At 42.6% G+C, this 21,665-nt stretch overlaps 1 protein-coding gene across 1 annotated transcript in view; it reads right to left on the minus strand.

The window, feature by feature from the left end:
- LOC121288569 (myosin-16-like) overlaps positions 1-14,803 on the minus strand; it is a 78,867-nt gene extending 64,064 nt beyond the window's left edge. The window contains exons 1-4 of the mRNA XM_041207172.1: positions 14,615-14,803; positions 13,166-13,309; positions 11,232-11,388; positions 8,592-8,619 (exon numbers count right to left, since the gene is read on the minus strand). Coding sequence (XP_041063106.1) covers positions 8,592-8,619; positions 11,232-11,388; positions 13,166-13,309; positions 14,615-14,779 — 494 coding nt within the window. The 5' untranslated portion in view covers positions 14,780-14,803. The remainder of the gene's footprint in view (positions 1-8,591; positions 8,620-11,231; positions 11,389-13,165; positions 13,310-14,614) is intronic.
- Positions 14,804-21,665: the final 6,862 nt, after the last annotated feature.

The raw sequence follows: 21,665 nt of genomic DNA on the forward strand, positions 1-21,665 counted from the left end.
CTTCCAACCTGATAGTCGCCCAAGCTCGAGCTTCTACCTTCCACCCAAAATCCACAAACAGAACTGTCCCGGTAGACCGATCGTGTCAGCCTGTTCCTGCCCCACGGAACTCATTTCTCGCTATCTTGACTCCCTTCTCTCTCCCCTTGTCCAGTCCCTTCCCAATCCGTGATTCCTCTGACACCTTACGTCACATCAACAATTTCCAGTTCCCTGGCCCCAACCGCCTCCTCTTCACCATGGATGTCCAATCCCTCTACACCTCCACCCCCCACCGGGATGGTCTAAGGTCTCTCAGCTTCTTCCTCGAACAGAGGCCCGAACAATCCCCATCCACCACTACTCTCCTCCGTCTGGCTGAACTTGTTCTCACACTGAACAATTTCTCCTTTAACTCCTCTCATTTCCTCCAAATAAAAGATGTGGCTATGGGTACCCGCATGGGCCCCAGCTATGCCTGTCTCTTTATGGGGTATGTGGAACAATCCTTGTTCCACTACTACTCCGGCCCCCTTCCACACTTCTTTCTCCAGTACATCAATGATTACGTCGGTGCTGCTTCATGCTCTCATTGGTACCTGGAAAAATTTATTAATTTTGCTTCCAATCTCCACCCCTCCATCATTTTCACATGGTCCATCTCTGACACTTCCCTTCCCTTCCTTGACCTCTCTGTCTCAATTTCTGGTGATAGACTGTCCACCAATATCCATTACAAGCCTACCGACTCCCACAGCTACCTCGACTACAGCTCCTCACACCCCGCTTCCTGTAAGGACTCCACCCCATTCTCTCACTTCCTTCGCCTCCGTCGCATCTGATGATGCTACCTTCAGAAACAGTTCCTCTGACATGTCCTCCTTCTTCCTTAACCGAGGTTTTGTACTCATGGTAGTTGACAGGGCCCTCAACTGTGTGCGGCCCATCTCCTGCGCATCCGCCCTCACGCCTTCTCTTCCCTCCCAGAAACATGATAGGGTCCCCCTTGTCCTCACTTATCACCCCACCAGCCTCTGCATTCAAAGGATCATCCTCTGCCATTTCCACCAACTCCAGCATGATGCCACCACCAAACACATCTTCCCTTCACCCCCGCTGGCAGCATTCCGTAGGGATCATTCCCTCCGTGACACCCAGGTCCACTCCTCCATCATCCCCTACTCCTCAACCCCCACCTATGGCACCTCCCCATGCAAACGCAAAATATGCAACACCTGCCCCTTCACTTCCACTCTCCTCACCGTCTAAGGGCCCAAACACTCCTTTCAAGTGAAGCAGCATTTCACTTGCATTTCCCCCAACTTAGTCTACTGCAAACGTTGCTCCCAATGTGGTTTCCTCTACATTGGAGAGACCAAACGCAGACTGGGTGATCACTTTGCAGAACACCTGCGGTCTGTCAGCAAGCATTACCCAGGCCTCCCTTCGCTTGCCATTTTAACACTCCACCCTGCTCTCTTGCCCACATGTCTGTCCTTGGCTTGCTGCATTGTTCCAGTGAAGTTCAACGCAAACTGGAGGAACAGCATCTCATCTTCCGACTAGGCACTTTACAGCCTTCCGGACTGAACATTGAGTTCAACAACTTTAGATCTTGAACTCCCTCCTCCATCCCCACCCCCTTTCCGTTTCTTCCCCCTCCCTTTTGTTTTTTCCAATAATTTATATAGATTTTTCTTTTCCCACCTATTTCCATTATTTTAAATGTATTCCACCCATCACTTATTTCACCCCACCCCCCACTAGAGCTACCTTGCTTGTCCTGCTCTCCACTCTTAATTAGCACATTCTTTTAGATAATATGACCACCTTCAACACCTCTTTGTTCTTTTGTCTGTGACATCTTTTGGTTATCTCCTCCTATCACTGCTTGTTTTTCCCAACAACCCCCCACCCCCATCTCTCCCCACCCCCTAAACCAGCTTATATTTCACCCCTTTCCTATTTCTACTTAGTTTTGTTGAAGAGTCATGAGGACACGAAACGTCAACTTTGCTCTTCTCCGCCAATGCTGCCAGACGTGCTGAGTTTTTTCAGGTAATTCTGTTTTTGCCTGCTGCTCACCTTGGTCCTCATCTGAGGTCCAAGGCAAAGTTGCATAAATGGCTCACAACTGCACTGATGTTTGATAGTTGGGAAGTGCAGATCAGACATACAAAACTCAAAGGTAGTAGAAATGACCTCCAATGTATTGGAAATCGCCTCCAAGGTACTCTCCCAACAAGTCCTGTGGGAAAAACTCTTCCAGTTATGCATGGAAGATAGCATTGTAATACCCATTATTCAGTCCTGCCACCACTGGTGACAATGGGACTCTATTTGCCCAGGTCTGCCTGTTATTTTGGTCTGATAAAAACAAATATGACTGTGTAACTCTTTCGAGTACAAACACATTTTCCATCTGTTCCTATTCAGATGAAGTTATATTGTTTCTTAGTTTGCCATTGTGAGATTTGAACTCTTGATAATCTTTTAAATGAAAACCAAATCAACAAAATTGGGATAAATCAGGCACAGCCCCTAATTCAGGTCAGCTGTAAAACCAAGAAAAAAGTTTAAAGGAAACTTACAAACTTTAAATCAAAATGTGATTAAAGGGGTCAACAAAACACCCCAGTCCCCGCGGTGCCCACCGAGCACGGATGGCCTCGAGAGTGCCAGCAGACACCGCGTGCTCCTTCTCCAGGGACATCCGGCAGCGAACGTAGCCACGGAAGAGGGACAAACAATCGGGCGGGACTCCCCCGTCGATCGCCCGCTGCCTGGACCTGTTAATGGCCAACTTGGCCAGGCCCAGGAGCAGGTTCACGAGGAGGTCCTCCTCCTTCCCGACCCCCTTCCGCACCGGGTGCCCATAGATCAGGAGCGTGGGGCTGAAGTGCAAACAAAACATCAATAAAAGGTTTTTCAAATAACTAAAAAGGGAGTGCAGCCTACAACACCCTATGTATACATGGTCCATGGACTCCACAAGACCGCAAAAAGGGCATGTGTCCTGAGTGTCCGTGAACCTATGCATCCTCTTATTATAAGGGAATGCTGCATGCAACACCCTCCAACCCAGGTCCCCGATAGAAAGGGGGAGGACACCTCCGTAGAGGGCCTCCCATCGAGGGCCTCCGCCGCCAGACGGCAACAAGGCATGCCAGGGCGTGTCCGGTCGACGGACAAGGGCGAGAAAATGGAAGGTGTGCAGCAGCAGTCCGTACAAAAAGCCCCTCTTTGCCGTGCCAAAAGGCACAGAGGGCATGTCCCCGAGGCGGCTCATATTGTGGGGCACCAGCACCCGAGGGAGGGTTCGGGGCTTGGGGCCAATGTGGAATTCCGTCCGAACAGGGGAACGCTCAGACGGAAGACCACCGCGCACCTGGGCCACCTCAAGACCCAAAATAACGTCGGGTCCGAGCACGACCGTTCTCAGGTCTTGGATGGCATCGGCTGCGACCTGGACACTCACAGACGCGCGTCGCGCCAACTCCTGCAGGAGCATCCAGCCCAGTCCTCCGCCACCCAGCACGTCCCCGATCCTGGTCACCCCTGCAGCCACAGCCCTCCTCTCCGCCAACCACTGAAAAGGACGGAGGGGCGGATTCCTGAGCAGCGGCTCTCTGATGATAGCCGCTACTCCTGACGGGGGAGAGCTGCGTCGCGAGGCGACCACTTTCCAGATTTTGATCAGGTCCTGGTAAAAGACGGGCAACGCCTGCAAGGAGCCACCGAGGCCCAGCTGTTCTATAAACAGGAGCTGCACGTCATAATTCAGGCCGTGCACCTGACGGAAGAAATACGTCATCAGGGCACACCATCTAGGAGGAGGCTCGACGTAGAGGTATCGCTGCAGGGTCTGAAGGCGGAAAGTCGCCACCTGTGTGCGTAGGCACACTAAAATGTAAGCAACTGTTAAGGAAGCACAGCTGCTGCATATCTGCCAGATCATCAACGAAAGCCTTTAAATTCTCCTAGTGTAGCTTGTAACTCTTTTGAGTACAAACACATTTCCATCTGTTCCTATTCAGATGAAGTTACATTGTTCCATAGTTTGCCATTGTGAGATTTGAACTCTTGATACTCTTTTGAGTAAACCTGTTTCCATCTGTTTCAGATGAAGTTACATTGTTTCATAGTTTGCCATTGTGAGATTTGAACTCTTGATCTTGGGGTTACAAACCCAGTACCATAACCACTTGGCTATTTAGGCCAAGCCTTCAAACCCATTTCCATCTGTTTCAGATGAAGTTACATTGTTTCATAGTTTGCCATTGTGAGATTTGAACTCTTGATCTCCCTTTTAAACTGCTCTGTGCGTGTAACTCTTTCGAGTACAAACCCGTTTCCATCTGTTTCAGATGAAGTTACATTGTTTCATTGTTTGCCATTGTGAGATTTGAACTCTTGATCTTGGGGTTACAAACCCAGTACCATAACCACTTGGCTATTTAGGCCAAGCAAAACCTTCCTGTAACTCTTTCGAGTACAAACCCATTTCCATCTGTTTCAGATGAAGTTACATTGTTTCATAGTTTGCCATTGTGAGATTTGAACTCTTGATCTTGGGGTTACAAACCCAGTACCATAACCACTTGGCTATTTAGACCAAGCAAAACCTTCCTGTAACTCTTTCGAGTACAAACCCATTTCCATCTGTTTCAGATGAAGTTACATTGTTTCATAGTTTGCCATTGTGAGATTTGAACTCTTGATCTCCCTTTTAAACTGCTCTGTGCGTGTAACTCTTTCGAGTACAAACCCGTTTCCATCTGTTTCAGATGAAGTTACATTGTTTCATTGTTTGCCATTGTGAGATTTGAACTCTTGATCTTGGGGTTACAACCCAGTACCATAACCACTTGGCTATTTAGGCCAAGCTTCAAATATGACTGTGTATAGTGAAATCATTATTCCCACCCAGAATGGGGATGATTGGGTAACTCTCCATCAATTAGGAACCTGCACTGCTGTAAGTGATTTTACTCACATAATTTGTATGTAACTATCCTCCACTGACTGCACTTTTTCTGGAGAAATCACCCTGCTTTTATTGGGAGACATTGCTGAAGTTTTGGTCATGTGTTCTGTTCCTTCACGTTCATAGAGACTCTTTGTAAATTGACGCTGTAGATCATTTATAAAAACAAAAAAACTGCGGATGCTGGAAATCTGGAAACGTCAACTCTTTTCTTCTCCGCCGATGCTGCCAGACCTGCTGAGTTTTTCCAGGTAATTCTGTTTTTGTTTTGCTGTAGATCAGTTGCTGATTGTGCTTTAGTGCACTGTTTAAATAGACTCTGCTGAGTAAATGGACTTCGCTTGTCATAACATGGACAGCTGTGAGCCCTGCTCTTAGTCCTGTTTAAGACGTAATACTATATTGACTGACACAATGGTTTAACAGACACTGAACAAATACAGCTGAAACTGAAAGCTGGAACACCAGTCAGCCTGCCAGTAGAAGCACAGAGCAGTGGACCTTAACTGTGTGCTCAGACAACAATGTAAAGTATGTGTCACAATTTCTGTGGGATAGGATCATCTGCACATTCAGGTTGGCAGCACAGAGAGGCTCTGTGGGAAGCAATGAAGTGAGAATTATTTCCTCTTTATCCCCTTGAGATCCATTGCCTTTGCCTGAATCATTTAAGGGCAATTACTAGGTCCAAAGCAGTGGGCGGAATTTTCGGTGCCCGTTGGTGTCGGGTGTGCTCGACGGCATGAGTGGACACTGTGGTAAGAAGGCCAGAAATCACAACGGTTTCACAACTTCGTGAAACAGGTTTGCGATCATCTGCTCAGCCTATTGATGGTGAGCAGCATTTCCCACCTGGACGTCAGGAACCTCATTGTAATACATCTGCATATTATTATAAGGCCAGCCCATCGACTCAGCCCACCACCCCCCCCCACCCCCCCGCTGGATTGTCTGCCCTCGTTGGCATGATGGCATGCCAATGAGTTTCACAACAGCACATAAGTGACATGCACCTGGCGAGCTGCACTTCACTCAGGACTTCGAGGTTTGTTTGCCTACCTTGCTTCGGGCAGCACTCAGGGTCATCAGCATCAGGCTTCGCACACAGCACCGCCACTTTTAGGGGGGCTCCCGGGCAGGTCTCTACCTACTAGACCAGCCGTAAGGTGGGGGTGGCTTTGTATGGCTGCAGGACTAGGGCTTGCTATGGAAAGGGGGAGAAGTGGCCAAGGGAAGAGGCTGCAGGGTGAGAGCTGTACTGGGTAAGGTGGGTATCCCAGGGTATGTGTGGGGCACATGTTGATCTGTGCAAGTGGCCTCAAGATGGTAAGGGCTGAGGAGGCAGTCTCCAGAGGAGATGAGGAGAAGTGAGGGTGTGTGTGAGAGAGTGAGAGGTGATGTCCCTTCAGCGAGTGAGTCCAGTGAGTGAGATGCCAGAGAATGTGCGATGGGTTTGAGTATGTGAGTTTAGAGTAATGGGATGGTTGCCTTACCCTGGTGGCATGGATGAGATCATTCATCCTCTATCTATACTGGATGGCCAACCTCTTCTATGCAGCATTGGCGCTGACCACCACTGTCATCGCCTACCAAACCAGAGTGATAATGTTGCAGCCCCACCAGTGGCTAGAGTGGGGGATAGAGGACATTATGGCAGGCCTCCACAGCATCCAAAAGGCACTCAAGGGATGTGACTAAACCAGGGGGGTGCAGTCTTTTTGATTTTTGGGGCCATCCTGTCTTCTCATAGGGCAGGATTTTCCCTCCATCGGGGTTGAAGTTGAAGTGTGGGTGCGCAGAGGCGCGCCTCTGATCGGCACCCCCAGTCAGGGGTGCACGCCGTCATTTTACATGGGTGGGCCAATTAAGGCCCACCCAGCGTGATGTCCGCATGGAAGTGCTATGCGCTCCCTGTGCGGGCGGAGAGAGGAATCCCTAAACCCAGGAGTGCGCTCTTTTGCGCATGCGCACGAAAGAGCGCACTCATCTCCCTGAGGCAAAGTGCTGCACCAGGGAGACCGCCTCTACTGTCAAAAATATTAAAAATTGAAAAAAAAATTCCCTGACATGTCCCCTCATGTAACACTGTCACATGAGTTGGGACATGTCCATAATTTTTTAAAAAACTTTAATTAAATTTTTTAAAAATCGACATGAAACCTCATCCCGCCTATGGATGGGGTTTCATGCTTTTTCTAATGCCCACCAGGGCTCCTGGCCTGCCCACCAACCTTCAGGTTGGACGGGCAGGTCCATTAATTCCTTTAATGACTCTGTCAATAGCCTCAATTGGCCATTGACAGGTCAGCGGGTGCACAGCTGATTTTGCGGAGCCCCCAATCTACCTGAAAATTTAAATGGGGCGTGGTGATGTTGGGGGTGCCGCCTGACGTCACTGCGCGTCATTTTACACGTTGGGAATCCTGCCCATCGAAACCTATAAAATTCTAACGGGTCTAGACAGGGTAGATGCAGGAAGGATGTTCCCAATAGTGGGGGAGTCCAAAACCAGGGGTCACAGTCTGAGGATATGGGGTAGACCATTTAGGACTGAGATGAGGAGAAATTTCTTCACCCAGAGAGTGGTGAGCCTGTGGAATTCGTTACCACAGAAAGTAGTTGAGACCAAAACACTGTACTTTTTCAAGAAAGAGTTAGATATAGCTCTTGGGGTGAAAGGGATCATAGGATATGGAGAGAAAGTGGGAGCAGGCTATTGAGTTGGATGATCAGCCAAGATCATAATGAATGGCAGAACAGGCTCAAAGGGCAGAATGGCCTACTTCTGCTCCTATTTTCTATGTTTCTATGTTTCTGTGCAGCAGTCCTGGGCTGAAAGCACTGAGAGGTGTGCATGTGGTTGCACTTTAAATATGGTGCCCGGTATGATGAAGCGGTGAGGGTGAATGAGAACCCACCCACCACCAAAACATTGTGTTTCCCGGGAATGCGTAATTAATGCGACAGGTTTGGGATGACACGGCATGAGAAGCCGCCATTTCGACCAACGGATAAAACATCGTTTTTCCCACTCACTACCGCACTTGGTGCAAATCTGGGACAGTTCTGCCCAGTGTTTATGACTGCTTTCAGCAAGCTTGGGTTCCACTCGGCCTATCAGATAATTTTCTGAATACATTTTGTCTGGGGAAGCCTATAACTTTCCAGAAATATCCTTCTCAATAGGGGTGGTGTAGGCTAAAAATCCAAGCATTGCCTCCCATCACACTCCCACCACCCCACCAAGAATTTCCAAGCCTCCTCCCCATAAGGAGGAATTCTAATGGAACAAAGTATGTTCCACCTCATGTTCCACCCTGCTTCTGGAAGTTACATGTACCCAGGTCCAGGATGGAAATTCAAGCCCATAGCATTTAACATCAGAGCTGGAGTGGTTCAAGAGACCCATCGGCAACGCAGTCTTATCAGCAAGATCCACATATCAAAAGCAAATATAAAAAACATATCCTCAGATTAACTGTGTCCTTTTTCATGGAGATTTACTAGTATTTTGATACAACTGGAATCATCCATACTATTTTTCATAGTTATTGGGTTCTAATTATTCCCAACAGTTTACATTGTGAATAAAAACCGTAACAGATTCATATAAATAGGTACTTACGTGATGAGCATGGATTGGTTTTCTCGCTCTGCCAAAAAATTAAGTTAAAAAAAATTATCAGGAGGCCCACGTGCATTATAAGGACTGTTTTACAGTGGTGAAAGATTACAGTACTGAATTAGTGATAATGTGCTCCTTATTTTGAGCACCATTTGCATATACCTCTGACAAATGATAGCAAGTTCCTATGCAAATGTTGCTGGCATCACAAGAAACTTTGTTTGATATTCCTTTCCTGTAATTCCATGCATTCAAACTTTAGTTTGCACCAATTACTTAAACAACAGTCCTGATTCCTTGAAGACCAGCAAGTATTGAATAAATTACTACTGAGTGGATAACTGCAAGGTGCCGCGCCCTTGGTCTACACCAGTCAAACATCTTTTCCACCCCAGCACTTCAGCGAATAGATGGTTATGGAGTGCCACAGCGTAAATTGATGCACCTTGTGATACATGTGTAAAAGTTGAATCTGATTGTACTTATGTGATGGTGATTTTGAAATGGTTTGGAATGTTCTTCCAGATATTTTATGAATAAAGTATATTTTTCCAAAAAAAAAGTAAATTATAAACTGTGATGCTTGAAGATCCTCAATTTTAAAACCTACAGTCGGCCCAGTGCATTTCTCTGTGGTAAGTACCCAACAGTGATAATCGTGATACTGTCGCTGAACTGGTATTCCAGATACCCAGGGTAATGCAACAGGGACCCAGGTTTGAATCCCACCACAGCAGATGGTGAAATTTGAATCCAATATAAATCTGGAATTAAAAGTCTGATGATGACCATGAAACCATTGCCAATTGTTGTAAAAACCCATCTGGTTCACTAATGTTCCTTAGGGAAGGAAACCTGCCGTCCTTACCTGGTCTGGCCTACATTTGACTCCAGACCCACAGGAATGTGGTTGACTCTTAAAATGCCCTCTGAATAAGGGCAACTAGGGATGGGCAATAAATGCTGGCCTAGCCAGCGATGCCCACATCCCTTGAATGAATTTTAAAAATGTACCTGTAGAGTTTTCTTCCTCTTTAACTGAAATGTCATGTTTAAATTTGTAAATCTAACTAATATTTTTATTACAGCTAATTTTTTTAATGATCGCAGATCAGTCTATGTGTGAGTATGACTGTACATGTGTGTGAGTGCCTGAGTGTGAATAGGCATGAGTGTGCATGTATGCATGCCCAAAGCATTTCTGATCCTTCCCCTGTGACATAATTGATATAGTAGCATAATTACTATAATAGGGCTATAAATGAGAAGGTGGTTCTAGGTGTCCTTGAGAAATGAGAAGAAAGGGAAAGGTGTACAAGATGAGAAAGAGAGGGAGAAGATAAAGTGATATACAGACAGAGTGACAGACAGACAGACTGAATGACATAGAGAGGAAATGGGAGACACACAATGAGTGCAGGAGAATCACAGGCCTAGATTTTCATGTCTCTGTCCATGGCTCCTTGATGAAAATCCAGTCCACAGAGTGGGAGACTTAGAGAGTTTTTTAAAATTTCCTTTCATGGGTGTGGGCATCACTAGCAGGTTCAGTATTTTTTGCCCATCCCTAATTGCCTTTACTAGACCATTTCAGAGGGCAGTTAAGAGTTAATCACATTGGTGTGGATCTAGAGTCACATGTAGGCCAGACCAGGAAGGCTGGCAGATTTCCTTCATTAGTAAACCAAATGGGTTTTTCCAACAATCAATGATAGTTGCCATGGTCACCATTACTGAGACTAACTTTATATTCCAGATTTTACTAATGGAATTTAAATTCCACCAGCTGCAGTGTGGGATTTGAACACATGTCCCCAGTGCATTAGCCTGGGCCTCTGGACTACTAGTCCAGTGACATTACTCGTACACTACCATCTCCCCATATAGAGAGACATACGGAGAAAGTGGGAAATACGCAGGAGAAAAAGACTTAAGAAAGGAGAGACTTAAAAAGGAAAGAGTGAATGAGGCAAAGGTTTGCTGTGATGTTTGTTGCACAATTAAATGCTTTCATTTCCTAAACATGTACTATTTTAAGTTCAGTGTGCTATTCAGGATGCTCAGCTTCTGCGTTAAGGAAAACCTAGTTAAAACACATTCTATGATGCAGACAGAGCAAAAAATTGCTTGCATATAATGACACCACTATTCCCAGCCAGAATAGAGATGATCTCCCATCAATCACACCTGGAGACTGCATGCTGTAAGTGACTGGGGTTAATGTTACTTAGATAATTTGTATCTAACTATCCTTCACTCACTGTAATTGCCTAGAGAAATCACTCTGTTTTTATCAAGTGAAGTTGCTGTAGTTTCGGTTGTGAGTTCTGTTTCCTCCTACTTTTTTTAATTAGATTCTGTAGACCATTTGCTGTCGTGCAAAAAAGACTCTTCTTGCTGAGTAAAAAGACTTTGTTTGATCCAAGTCCTGACAAAAGATCTGCCCTGCCTTTAACTCATTGACTGAAACAGTGATATGAATAGCTGTTCAACCGAAAGCTTCCCAGCCCTAACAATGTAAGTTTGCTTAAATGTAAAATGGATGTGGGAAGATTCATTGATTAAGAAAGGGGTTTAAATACTCAGTACTATCAAAATGTTTCAAAACATTTTAATAAAATCTTTCCACTTGTCTCTTACCTACAAGCATGTCATGGTAGGCGTTGTCTGAGATTGAGAAAAGGTGAGGGGGCATCTCATTGCGTTTCCTGCCCTTGTACATGTTAGCCACTCTGCCACCATAGATAGGCAGCCACTTGTACGGGTTCACTGTTACACAGAACAACCCAGAATAGGTCTACAAAATAAGGAAACATATCTAAAATGATGTGTTGCAATTTTGATAAAATAGTTACATACTATTAATTTCTGAGTGCTCAGCAACATGAATGATAAAGATCCACTACTGAACTGAAGTTACTTGGAAATGACAATGCATGAAAGAAGGATTGCATTTATATAGTACCTTTCATGGTCTCAAGACATCCCAAAGCACTTTACAACGAATGAAATACCTTTGAAGTATGGTCTTTATTGTTATGTAGCCAATTCACACACAGAAATGTCCCACTAATGGTAATGAGATAATGACCAGGTAAGCTATTATTTTAAGTGATGTTGGTTGAGGGATAAATATTGGCCAGGGCACCAGGGACAACTTCCCTGCTCATCCTCGAAATAGTGTCACGAGGTCTTTTATGTCTACCTGAGAAGGTGGACAAATTCTTGGTTTAACAGCTCCACTAAAAGAGAGCAGTTCCAACAGTGTAGTGCTCCTTCAGTAGCCTAGATTTTGTACTCAAGTTTCTGACGCATAGTTGAGAGTGCCACCTACTAAGCCTGTTTTACAGTTTCTTCTGCACACTGCCATTTGTGGTTGTACACCTACACCTAACCCATGATGTGGATCTGGAACATCTGCACAGGAGAATGTACAGTGGAGAGTGATAATATCTCTGCTACCAGCTCTGACATTGATTTGGTATTATGGGCAGCAACATCACTTGTTTCAACACTTCAAAAAAACAGTTTCTGCATGTCTCTTAAAATCTATACATTGCTCATCACTTTTCATGTTCGATGACATCATGTATCAACATTTCTGGTTTCCAGCAACCTCATGGAACTTTTACAGCTTCACCATAGTTCCAGGAAGCTATGTTTTCCTATATTCAAGCACACCTATTTCCATCTAAAACACTTAAGTGTCTCTGAAGTTCAAGTTATTCTAAAATTAGAATTCTACTCCTGTAACCAGGGAGGTTCTTTTAGTTCTTATGCCTTTGGATAGGATATAAATACACCACTGACCTCTCCCTTCACCATAACCTTTCTCACTTGCTCTTATGGTTAGTGTCCCTAAGATTTCCCTTGTTCCTTCTAAGCTTTAAGCATACTTTCTGACAGGTTAGAGCTCTGCTCTACAGCCTTACATTGTTAAAATCAACACTTATTACACAGTCTTCGACTTTAACTCACCTTTTCCCAGTCCTTGGAACTCCTTTCATCTCTCTTTACTGGTATTCAGGACTTTCAGTACAATCTCAGCATCACCTGACCTCTGTCCCCTGTACTGAAGTGTCAGCCTTGGCTCAGTGGTAGCTGTCTTACCTTTGAGTCAGTAGGTCATGTTATAACTCCAGCACCTGAGGACATAATCTAGACTGGCACTTCAGTGTACTACCAAAGAAGTGCTGCTCTGTCAGAGGTTCCACCTTTCATATGAAATGTACAGGGCAGGGAGAAGGGAGTTTTTCCAGCATCCTGGTCACACATTTGGGCCTTAATAAAGTCCATCAAAACAGATTAACTGGGCATTGTTATTGTCTGATATTTGTGGGAACTTCCTGTGTATAGATTGGCAGAGATTGACTGCAAAGTTCTTTAGGATATCTTGCAAATGTGAGAAGTATTTTATAAATGCAAGATCTTCCTTCCTTCCTTCTCCTTTCTTCCCCTTCTTTCTTTCCCTTCCCCTTCCTTCCTTCTTTTTTTAACTGAAGATATTGGCCCTTCACACTGGTTTCTTCATTTTTAACAAAAATAACACAAATTAAGAATCTTGTGTGACATACATAGATTCGCATTTTGACGTAACGATCACGCAGGTTCACAAGTACACTGGCCTCATTTAGAAAGGTCAAGTTGGCCATGTCTGTGGCTTGGTAAAACTTTGGTGGATTCATTTGCTGAACATTATCCTTTTTCATGGTCACAGTCTGAAAAAAGATTGTACAGAATTTAAATATAATGTGTAATTTACATTATTTTAGATTTGAGTAAAACATGACCATCGATTAAATTATAAGGATATCTTTACCATTGATTGCTACGAAGAAAAACAAACACCAAAGCTGTAAATTGCATAGCTTGCCCTGATTACCAAGATATTTATTTTAACTGTATCACATCATATAAAAATGGAACAACCAGAAAGTCAAAACAGCAATGATCAGCTTGAAGCTCTGTGTTTTACCATTTGGCTTCTATGGAAGTCAGTGCATGTTCCCTAATTTTTTGAAATGCGAAATGTTTAACTCACTTTGATTTTTTCTTGGTCTCCTTTTTCACAGATTCACAGATTCGTTACAATGCAGAAGGTGGCCATTCGGCTGTCATGTCTGCACCAACTCTCTGAACGAGCAATTCACCCAGTGCCACTCTCCTGCCTTCTCCCCATAACCCTGCATATCCTTAATTTTCAGATTCTCCTTGCCATTCAATTTTTCAAAAATGTCTTTGTGACTATGCTTTATTTTGTAAAATGAGGACATGTTCATAATATATTTGCGTGCACACAGCATCTGATACTCACCATAAAGATCACAAGATAAAGAACAGATGAGAGAGGTCGTTTGGACCACATAGCTCATCTTTCCAAAGGAACCTATGCTTCTTCCATCCACTTCCTTCAATGTGTGTAACTCCCTCTTGAGTGATTCCAGAGTTTTTGCCTCCAATACACTATCCAGAAAGCCATTTGTGGCATTGACCACAATATACAAAGAAATTACTTCTCGCATCTGTCCTCAGTGTTTCCAGTTTTAGTTTGTACCTATGTCCTCTTTTCTTACAGCTAAAGTTTAATTTAGAACCATACCATAGATTAAGCTTTACTATTCCTATTAGTGTCTAATATATCTCTAGACATCTTCTTTCAAGGTTGAAAAGCCCACTTTCTCTTGCATCATTTATTTGTATGGTTGGCTGGCTGAAGGTCACATAGCATCTGGAGCAGAGAAGATGTGATGGAAATTCTACTCAGCATTTGCAATAACTCCAACACTGATCCTGATAAGCTAAAGCTAATTCCAAGTAAAGAATTCATGATATTTACACCAGCTACTGAAATGGTCAAATTCGGGTAAATATTATAACCCCACCAATCTCCTACTATCAAAGCAAATGAAGTGAGAAGTGATGTTCACCATTTAGCAAAAGATGCATTAATGTCGTAAAAAAGTGACATGTAGGTGCTTTTCTTTATTTCCCTCAATACAACTTGAAAGATAATTTTTACTTACTTGATTCTTGGCAGTCTTCACAGTGACTTGGTCACCTTGCTCAGACTGGACCTCTGCTGCAATAAAACCATCTTTTTCATCCTTGATCCAGCAGGACTTCTTAATGTCATAGGGCTTGCTCATATATTCTAGTTTCTCCTTTTCACTGGGAGCCAGAAAAGGCATGGGATCGACATCATCTCCACACTCTCCTTTGCCAACCATTTTGAAACTGAATTGATTGCAGAGAACTAACTCGAAGAGAACAGAGAACCCTTTGAGGGTGCAAAAAAAATAGAAAAGCAAGTTAGAAAGGGAAAACTAGTTCAATGATTGTTTTTATTTCTGCAAGCCTACTTAAGTTGTCCTAAAACTCACCAGCATAATATCCCACTGTAATTCCTGGATATATCCACCTGTGACATCTGTCACCGGCCTTACCAAGTTTAGAGGGGTGGGGGGGAGCTCACGTAGGACTGGATTTTCACGGAGTCAGGCCAACTCCGGAGGCTTTTACAAATAGCGGAAGGGACCAGGATGCAGATTTCCCACCACCATTTCCCACAGATCCCATTTTTGTTGGCGGGGGAAGAGGACGAAGTGCAATTCACACAGGGAGATGCCCAAATTCAGCTGGGCCATTTGAACTTAGCACTGAGTTCAAACAGACCCCATTCTTGTTGTTCCAAGCGCCCTAACCCACAGTGCCAAATTTATGGAGGATACATAAATGCTCATGACCTTAAGCTATTTAAATCCCCAGCCCTTTGAAAATGAAAATAAACGGGCTGGAGCCGTCAATTAGTGCAACAAAAACAAACACCCGCTGCTGGAAGAGGCCCTTAATTGTCCACTTAAGCGGCTCAATTGAACTTTGGTTGGAGAGCCAGTGTCCCTGACACTGGTAAGATGGCATGGCAACGGAAAGATGATGGGCACTCCAACCCTTACAATCCCTTGCCGTTTTAAGGGCTCCTCCGCCTTTTAGCTTATCACAAGAGGGCTGGTAAAATCCAGCCCCAAATGTTCCCCTCACCATAACTCTGTCTCAGCATACCTCAGACATCTCATCCAACAGCACATCTGTACACATGACTCTGTCATGTTCTTTTTTCCCTACTCCCTGTGCTCACAATCAGTGTTCCTTCTTTATGTCCCACCCTTTGTAATTTCTCTCTACATCTCCCCATTTGCCAACTCACACACTCCATTCAAAACTTCTCTAAAACCTTTTCCTTTGACCATGATTTTACCCTTCCTTCCAACTTTCTCTTTTCCTTTATTTTTTCCCTCAGCTTTTTCTATTATGACAAGTGGCTGAAGCATTCGTTGTGTATGTGGAGGCTGTGATAGAAATGTTAACTGATTTTCATTTGTTAAAAATACCTCCAAATTCACTCACAAAATAAATATGAATAACACATAATTTAAAATCAACCGACATTTATAGTCAATAATTTGGAAGTGATTAAAGAATCATGGTTGTTCAACAAGAGATAAAATTAACTGTTTAAAGATTTTTTTAAAAAGGAAACATCTTATGCTGAAATTGCAAAGTAAAGCACAACTCGAGCAACTGATGCTCTTACTAAAGGATTTTTTTGAACAATTCCTCAAAAGATGCAAACAGAATGCTTTAAGGAAGGCCGTAACTTCTGCTTAGGATTGTAGTGTTTGTTTTGGGTATGAAATGATTTAATATATATGGCAATCCCCCAGTGAACATCATAAGATAAAATATCACAGAATCATAGATTCTTACAGCATAGAAGGAGGCCATTCAGCCCAACATGCTTGTTCTGGTTCTTTGAAAGAGCCAATTAGATGCATTCCCAACCCTTTCTCCATAGACCTGCAATTTTCTCCCTTCAAGAATTTATTGAGTTGCCCTTTGAATGTTACTATTAAATCGACTTCCACCATCCTCTCAGGCAGTGCCTTCCAGATCACAACAATTTGCTGTATTTAAGAAATATCTCCTCCTCTGACCTCTAACTCTTTTGCTATCTAAGAATTTAAAAAGCAAATTTCCTTTTAATAAAAACTTGCCTTCTAGCAAAGTAGTTGAAATGACAAATATAACTTCATAATAATCAAAACTTCATGTCATTCTAAGATTTGTTGATAAATTTAATGGGCATGTGAATGCATTAACCAACCACCAAAAGAACGTTATGACCAATTCACTTACCAGAGTTGGGGCAGAAGCTGCTGTGCAGTCTTCTTGGAATTTGCCTTTTATACTTCACGTAATCTCCTGAGTAAGCAAAAATCATTCACAAGTGTTTACAGAAAAAAATCATTAGGTATCCTTTATTGGGCATTCATTGGCTACTCCTGATCCCCAGTGTACGGCGCAGTAAATAGCCGGTTTCTAGGGAATTTTACAATCCAACTTATGTCCATAAAAGGGACAGGGAACAGGTGCAATGTTGTAGCTTGGAAACTGTACTGTACTCAATATATAGGAGATCAAGTTGCAGCGTTGCTTAAGGGGGACATTAATAAAACTGCTATTTTAAAAAATTAAAGCATTAATTTAATTCATGAACTATTTTTGTAATAGGAAAAAGTTTTTGTGAAATCATTAACTTTCCTCATTATATGTTTAGACGGAAAGTCACTTTTGTTTTTGTTTAATTTTTTTTAGTCTGACTGGACTCCATGTTGAGTTCTATATATTTCAGATGTTCTTTACCCACACTGATACTAAAAAGAAAGGAAATTACACCATACAAGCAAAACTAATGATAGATTCTAGCATTGAGAGCATAAAGACCTTGTTTCAATAATTCAGCTGTTTCCTTTTGCATCTCAATGCAAGATATTTAAACTATGAAACTACGAGTTTTCTTTTATTCTTTCACGGGGTGTATGTGTCGACTGCTAGGCCAGTGTTTATTGCTCGTCACTAATTTCCCTTAAGAATGTGGTGGTGAACCACCTTCTTGAAGCTCTTCAGTCCATGAGTTGTAGATACACCCATGGTGCTGTCAGGAAGGGAGTTCCAGAATTTTGATCCAGTTTGTTCTAATTTAGAACCTCGAGGAGCACAGAGGGTGGAGAAACCAGATCTTTTGGAATGGGGTAGGAGAGATGAATATAGTTGCAGCCTACTGTCATTAGTCGGCCTTGACTACCCAGCTCTGCTTTCTTGAATCAAGTTATCCCAGTATCATTAAGCATATTACTGCTGTGCAGAAGTGTGGGGTTATTGCTTGTATTGATATAATTAGGAGAGGAAGCACTGTAACTTCAGTAGTGCTCCGTCGTTGGGACCTGAAGCTTAGAGGTTGTGTGTTTGGAGGATAGGATAATTCCAATCACCCTAATTTACTCAAGTAGGACTCTTTGAAAGGTAAACCTGCTAACTGTTGGAGCCACACAACGTTACTGCCTTTAGATCCATTGTATTACTTATGTGTTTACTCAATCCTGATTTAGAGGTAAAACTCTGTCAGTACAGGCATTATATTTTAAAATAGATAAAAAATTCCTGAAAAGAATGGCTCACACAGTAGGGAAATGCTTGAGATTTTGTTGTTCATGTCACAGGACTCCCTGTTATTTGATTTTGCCTCAGATGGTTCAGAACAAGGACTCACATCATTTAGTGAAAGAACAATTTTAGCAAAATATAAAATGTCTTTAAAAGGAAGCTCTGTGGATATTTTAGAAATCAAGTTTAAACAAGGCCAATAGTCCACAGATTTTGCAAAATAAGCTGACATTTCCAATAACCTACCTCCCAAATCAATGCAACGGTAAGAAACAAATCTATTTTCTTGAAAAGGAGCTCTTTTCCCTAAAAGTAAATCAAAAATTGTGGCAGTGAAAGCATTTAAGGTCACAGGAATTAGTAAATGGGTGCATCCAACACTAATAGCATTGAACCATAGAAAAGTTAAGGTGCAGAAAGAGGCCAATCAGCCCATCATATTTGTGCTGGCCGAAAAGAGAAAAAAGAAACTAGCCGCTCATTTTAATCCCACTTTCCAGCACCTGGTCCATAGCCTTGCAGGTTACAGCACTTCAGGTGCAGAATAAGGTACCTTTTAAATGAGTTGAGTGTTTCAGCCTCAACCACCAATTTAGGTAGTGAATGCCCACCATCCCCTGGGTGAAAAAGTTTTTCCTCATGTCCCCCCCAATCCTTCTACCTATCACCCTGGTAATTGATGCCTCAGCTAGGGGAAACAAGTCTTTCCTGTCCACTCTATCCAAGTACATCATAATTTTGTACACCTCAGTTAGGTCACCTCTTAGCCTCCTCTGCTCTAAAGAAAACAACCATAGCTTATCCATTCTCTCCTTGTAGCTGCAATTTTCAAGCCCTGGCAACATTCTTGTAAATCTCCTCTTCACTCTCTCCAGAGCAATTATGTCCTTCCTGTAATGTGATGGCCAGAACTGTACACAAAATTCCAGCTGTGGCTTAGCCAGCGTTTTCTACAGTATACACTGAAGGCATCCCAACTAACTTGCCCATGGATAGTTCATCAAAATGCCTAATGATAAGGATATGCCATTGTGAGGCTTCCCATTGTAAAATTAATAAAATAAAAATATAATTGAATAAAATCTAACCAGTGAAGAACTTATTCTCTTTAGGGATTTGGCACAGATTGCAAGTCAGAAATAGAAGAAACTGTATTTGACCAGAAAGGGAGGTATGAAAGAGTAATGTATACAGAAGCATGTATAACAAAATAATTCAAGGTTGTTTTCTCAGAACTACTTCTAAAATTTGCACTCGTCTGCAAGGTTGAGGTTGATGGATGATTCATTGCAATTGGCCGCAACCCTATAACTCAAGAGTTATTCCTGGTCACAAGATCATTGACATGATCGTTGTAGCATCACAGAAACAAGGGAAGAAATGCCATGAGCAAGGCATGGGTTTGTACATTGTCTCTGTTGACTTGGAAATCATCTTTGATACAATTAGCAAGGAAGAACTCTGGAAGAGCTGGTTCCAAACAGAACCTATCATCTACATAGCAGCATACAGATGGAGAAATGTTGGAACTATTTCCTATATCAAAACAGTGAAAAAGGTTGAATTCTTGTCCCAGGCCATTTCAACATTTCTTTGCTGCCATGTTTGAACTAATGGCAAACTTTTCAAATGAAGATGCCAAACAAAGATGGAAATCGATGAGAAAACCAAACATGAGTGGTTCTTTTCTGATAGCTCTGCTTGCTTATTTGAATGACTATTTGCAAACCATCAGAGAGCATTAGCATGACTTAAGCTGAGAGAAAAAAAACTGAAGCTTCAACTGCATTAGGATCTCATTAGAAAAATATGTGAGCCATGCAGAAGTACGAGCTAACACATCCATCAGGACCCAGACTCAGTTGCTATCATTATACTGCATCTTGGTTACTATACACACTGAATGAAATAATAATGCAATGCACCCAAAGGCTTGTATAAGGCGAGTTTGTAATTTACAGTGCTTGCAAACATAAAAAAGCATTATGCATTGATATGCTATTTATTTCTGTAAATTAAAAAAAAACCATTTCTGACAACCTTTCTAACTTTTCAAAGATTCTCCTTCCAATGAAACACTCAACAGAAAAACAGGCACTGTGGGGCTGCAGGAAATAACCGCAACATACATATTTCATTCTGCAATTAAAAAGCTTGTGATACTTGGCAGGATTAAAATCATATTCAGCATTAACCAAGCAAGCTCATTGGTCTTTTTACCATCCCCTAAAAGGACATTTAGCATAGCATAGAATTCCCAAGAAACATGCTGTTAATTGATTCCCCCCTGGGGTTTGAATACAATCCAATCAGAGTTGAGCTAATGACTTCTGAACTTATTTACCAAATCTTTTTTTGAACAGTTACTTCTTGCCCATGAGAATGGGTAATGTATAAAAAGGGATTACAGACAGCACCATATGTTTCATTTGCTGATTGGGGGTGGGATTGTGGTGTAACGCTAGTCACTGGATTAGTAGTTCAGAGGACATGGTCCAAATCCCAAATAGCAGCAGTTTAAATTCAATTAATTAATCAGTTAAATTAAATAATAAATCAGGAATTCAAAGCTAGTCTCAGTAATGGTGAAACTATCAATTGTCTTAAAAACACATCTGGTTCACTAATGTCCTTTAAGGAAGGAGATCTGCTGTCTTTACCCAGTCTGACCTACATGTCTCCAGGCCTGTCCCACAGCAATGTGGTTAACTCTGAAATGGCCCAGCAAGCTACTCAGTTGTGGCAAATAGGAATGAGCAGCAACTGCTAGCCTTGCCAGTAATGCCCATATGCTATGAAAGAATGAGTAAAAGCTATCTTGTTGAGGTTTCTGAATTTGTTTAATTTATACCCCAGAAGCATGATGGAGCTCCATAATCTGATTGCAAATCAAAGGACCTTTCTGTAGTTTTGTGTAAAAATTAGATATGCTGGGATTGACTCCTTAGAGGGCAGAGAGGTTAAGTGGAAGTTTAATACGGATGTTCCAAACTATGATGAGTCATATGTGCAAATGCCATGTCACACTTCTGAGGCTGGATTCTCGTCTCCCAATGGAAATGAAATGCTGAACTTCGGTTTTTGTTTGCTGGAAAAACAAATTTCCTCTGCCTTTCCAACCCCACACTATTTTTGTGTGGCCTTTTGGCAGATTGGGAAGGCCTTGAATGCAAAACGTACATGCACCTCTTCTGATGTCAGCGTCCCCATCGTGAGGACCATAGGAAAATTGCATTTCCTCCCGCACATTATTTTCATGTGCTGGTGCATATTTTGGAAGCCTTAAAAATTGCACCTCCTTGGGGAGTTCATGATCACTGGTAGAAACCTGCTGGAGTGTTGGGAACATTCTGAAAGGTAAGTCTAAAATGTTTTAACATTTTCAAATGTCACTATTGGATGCCGTATTGTAATGTAGATGTGTTTTTGATGTAGTGATTCTTCTTGGGATCAGTCCTGCAAAGATAAGTTGCGTCTTACATTGACCACCATGTGTAAGTGTTTTCATGCATAACTGTACTTTTTCCAATGGAGAAAGTGCCACAATGTATTAAAAATAAAAAGTCCTGCCAG

This window comes from Carcharodon carcharias, chromosome 15 (assembly GCF_017639515.1).
Source record: "Carcharodon carcharias isolate sCarCar2 chromosome 15, sCarCar2.pri, whole genome shotgun sequence".
Lineage (NCBI taxonomy): Eukaryota > Metazoa > Chordata > Chondrichthyes > Lamniformes > Lamnidae > Carcharodon > Carcharodon carcharias.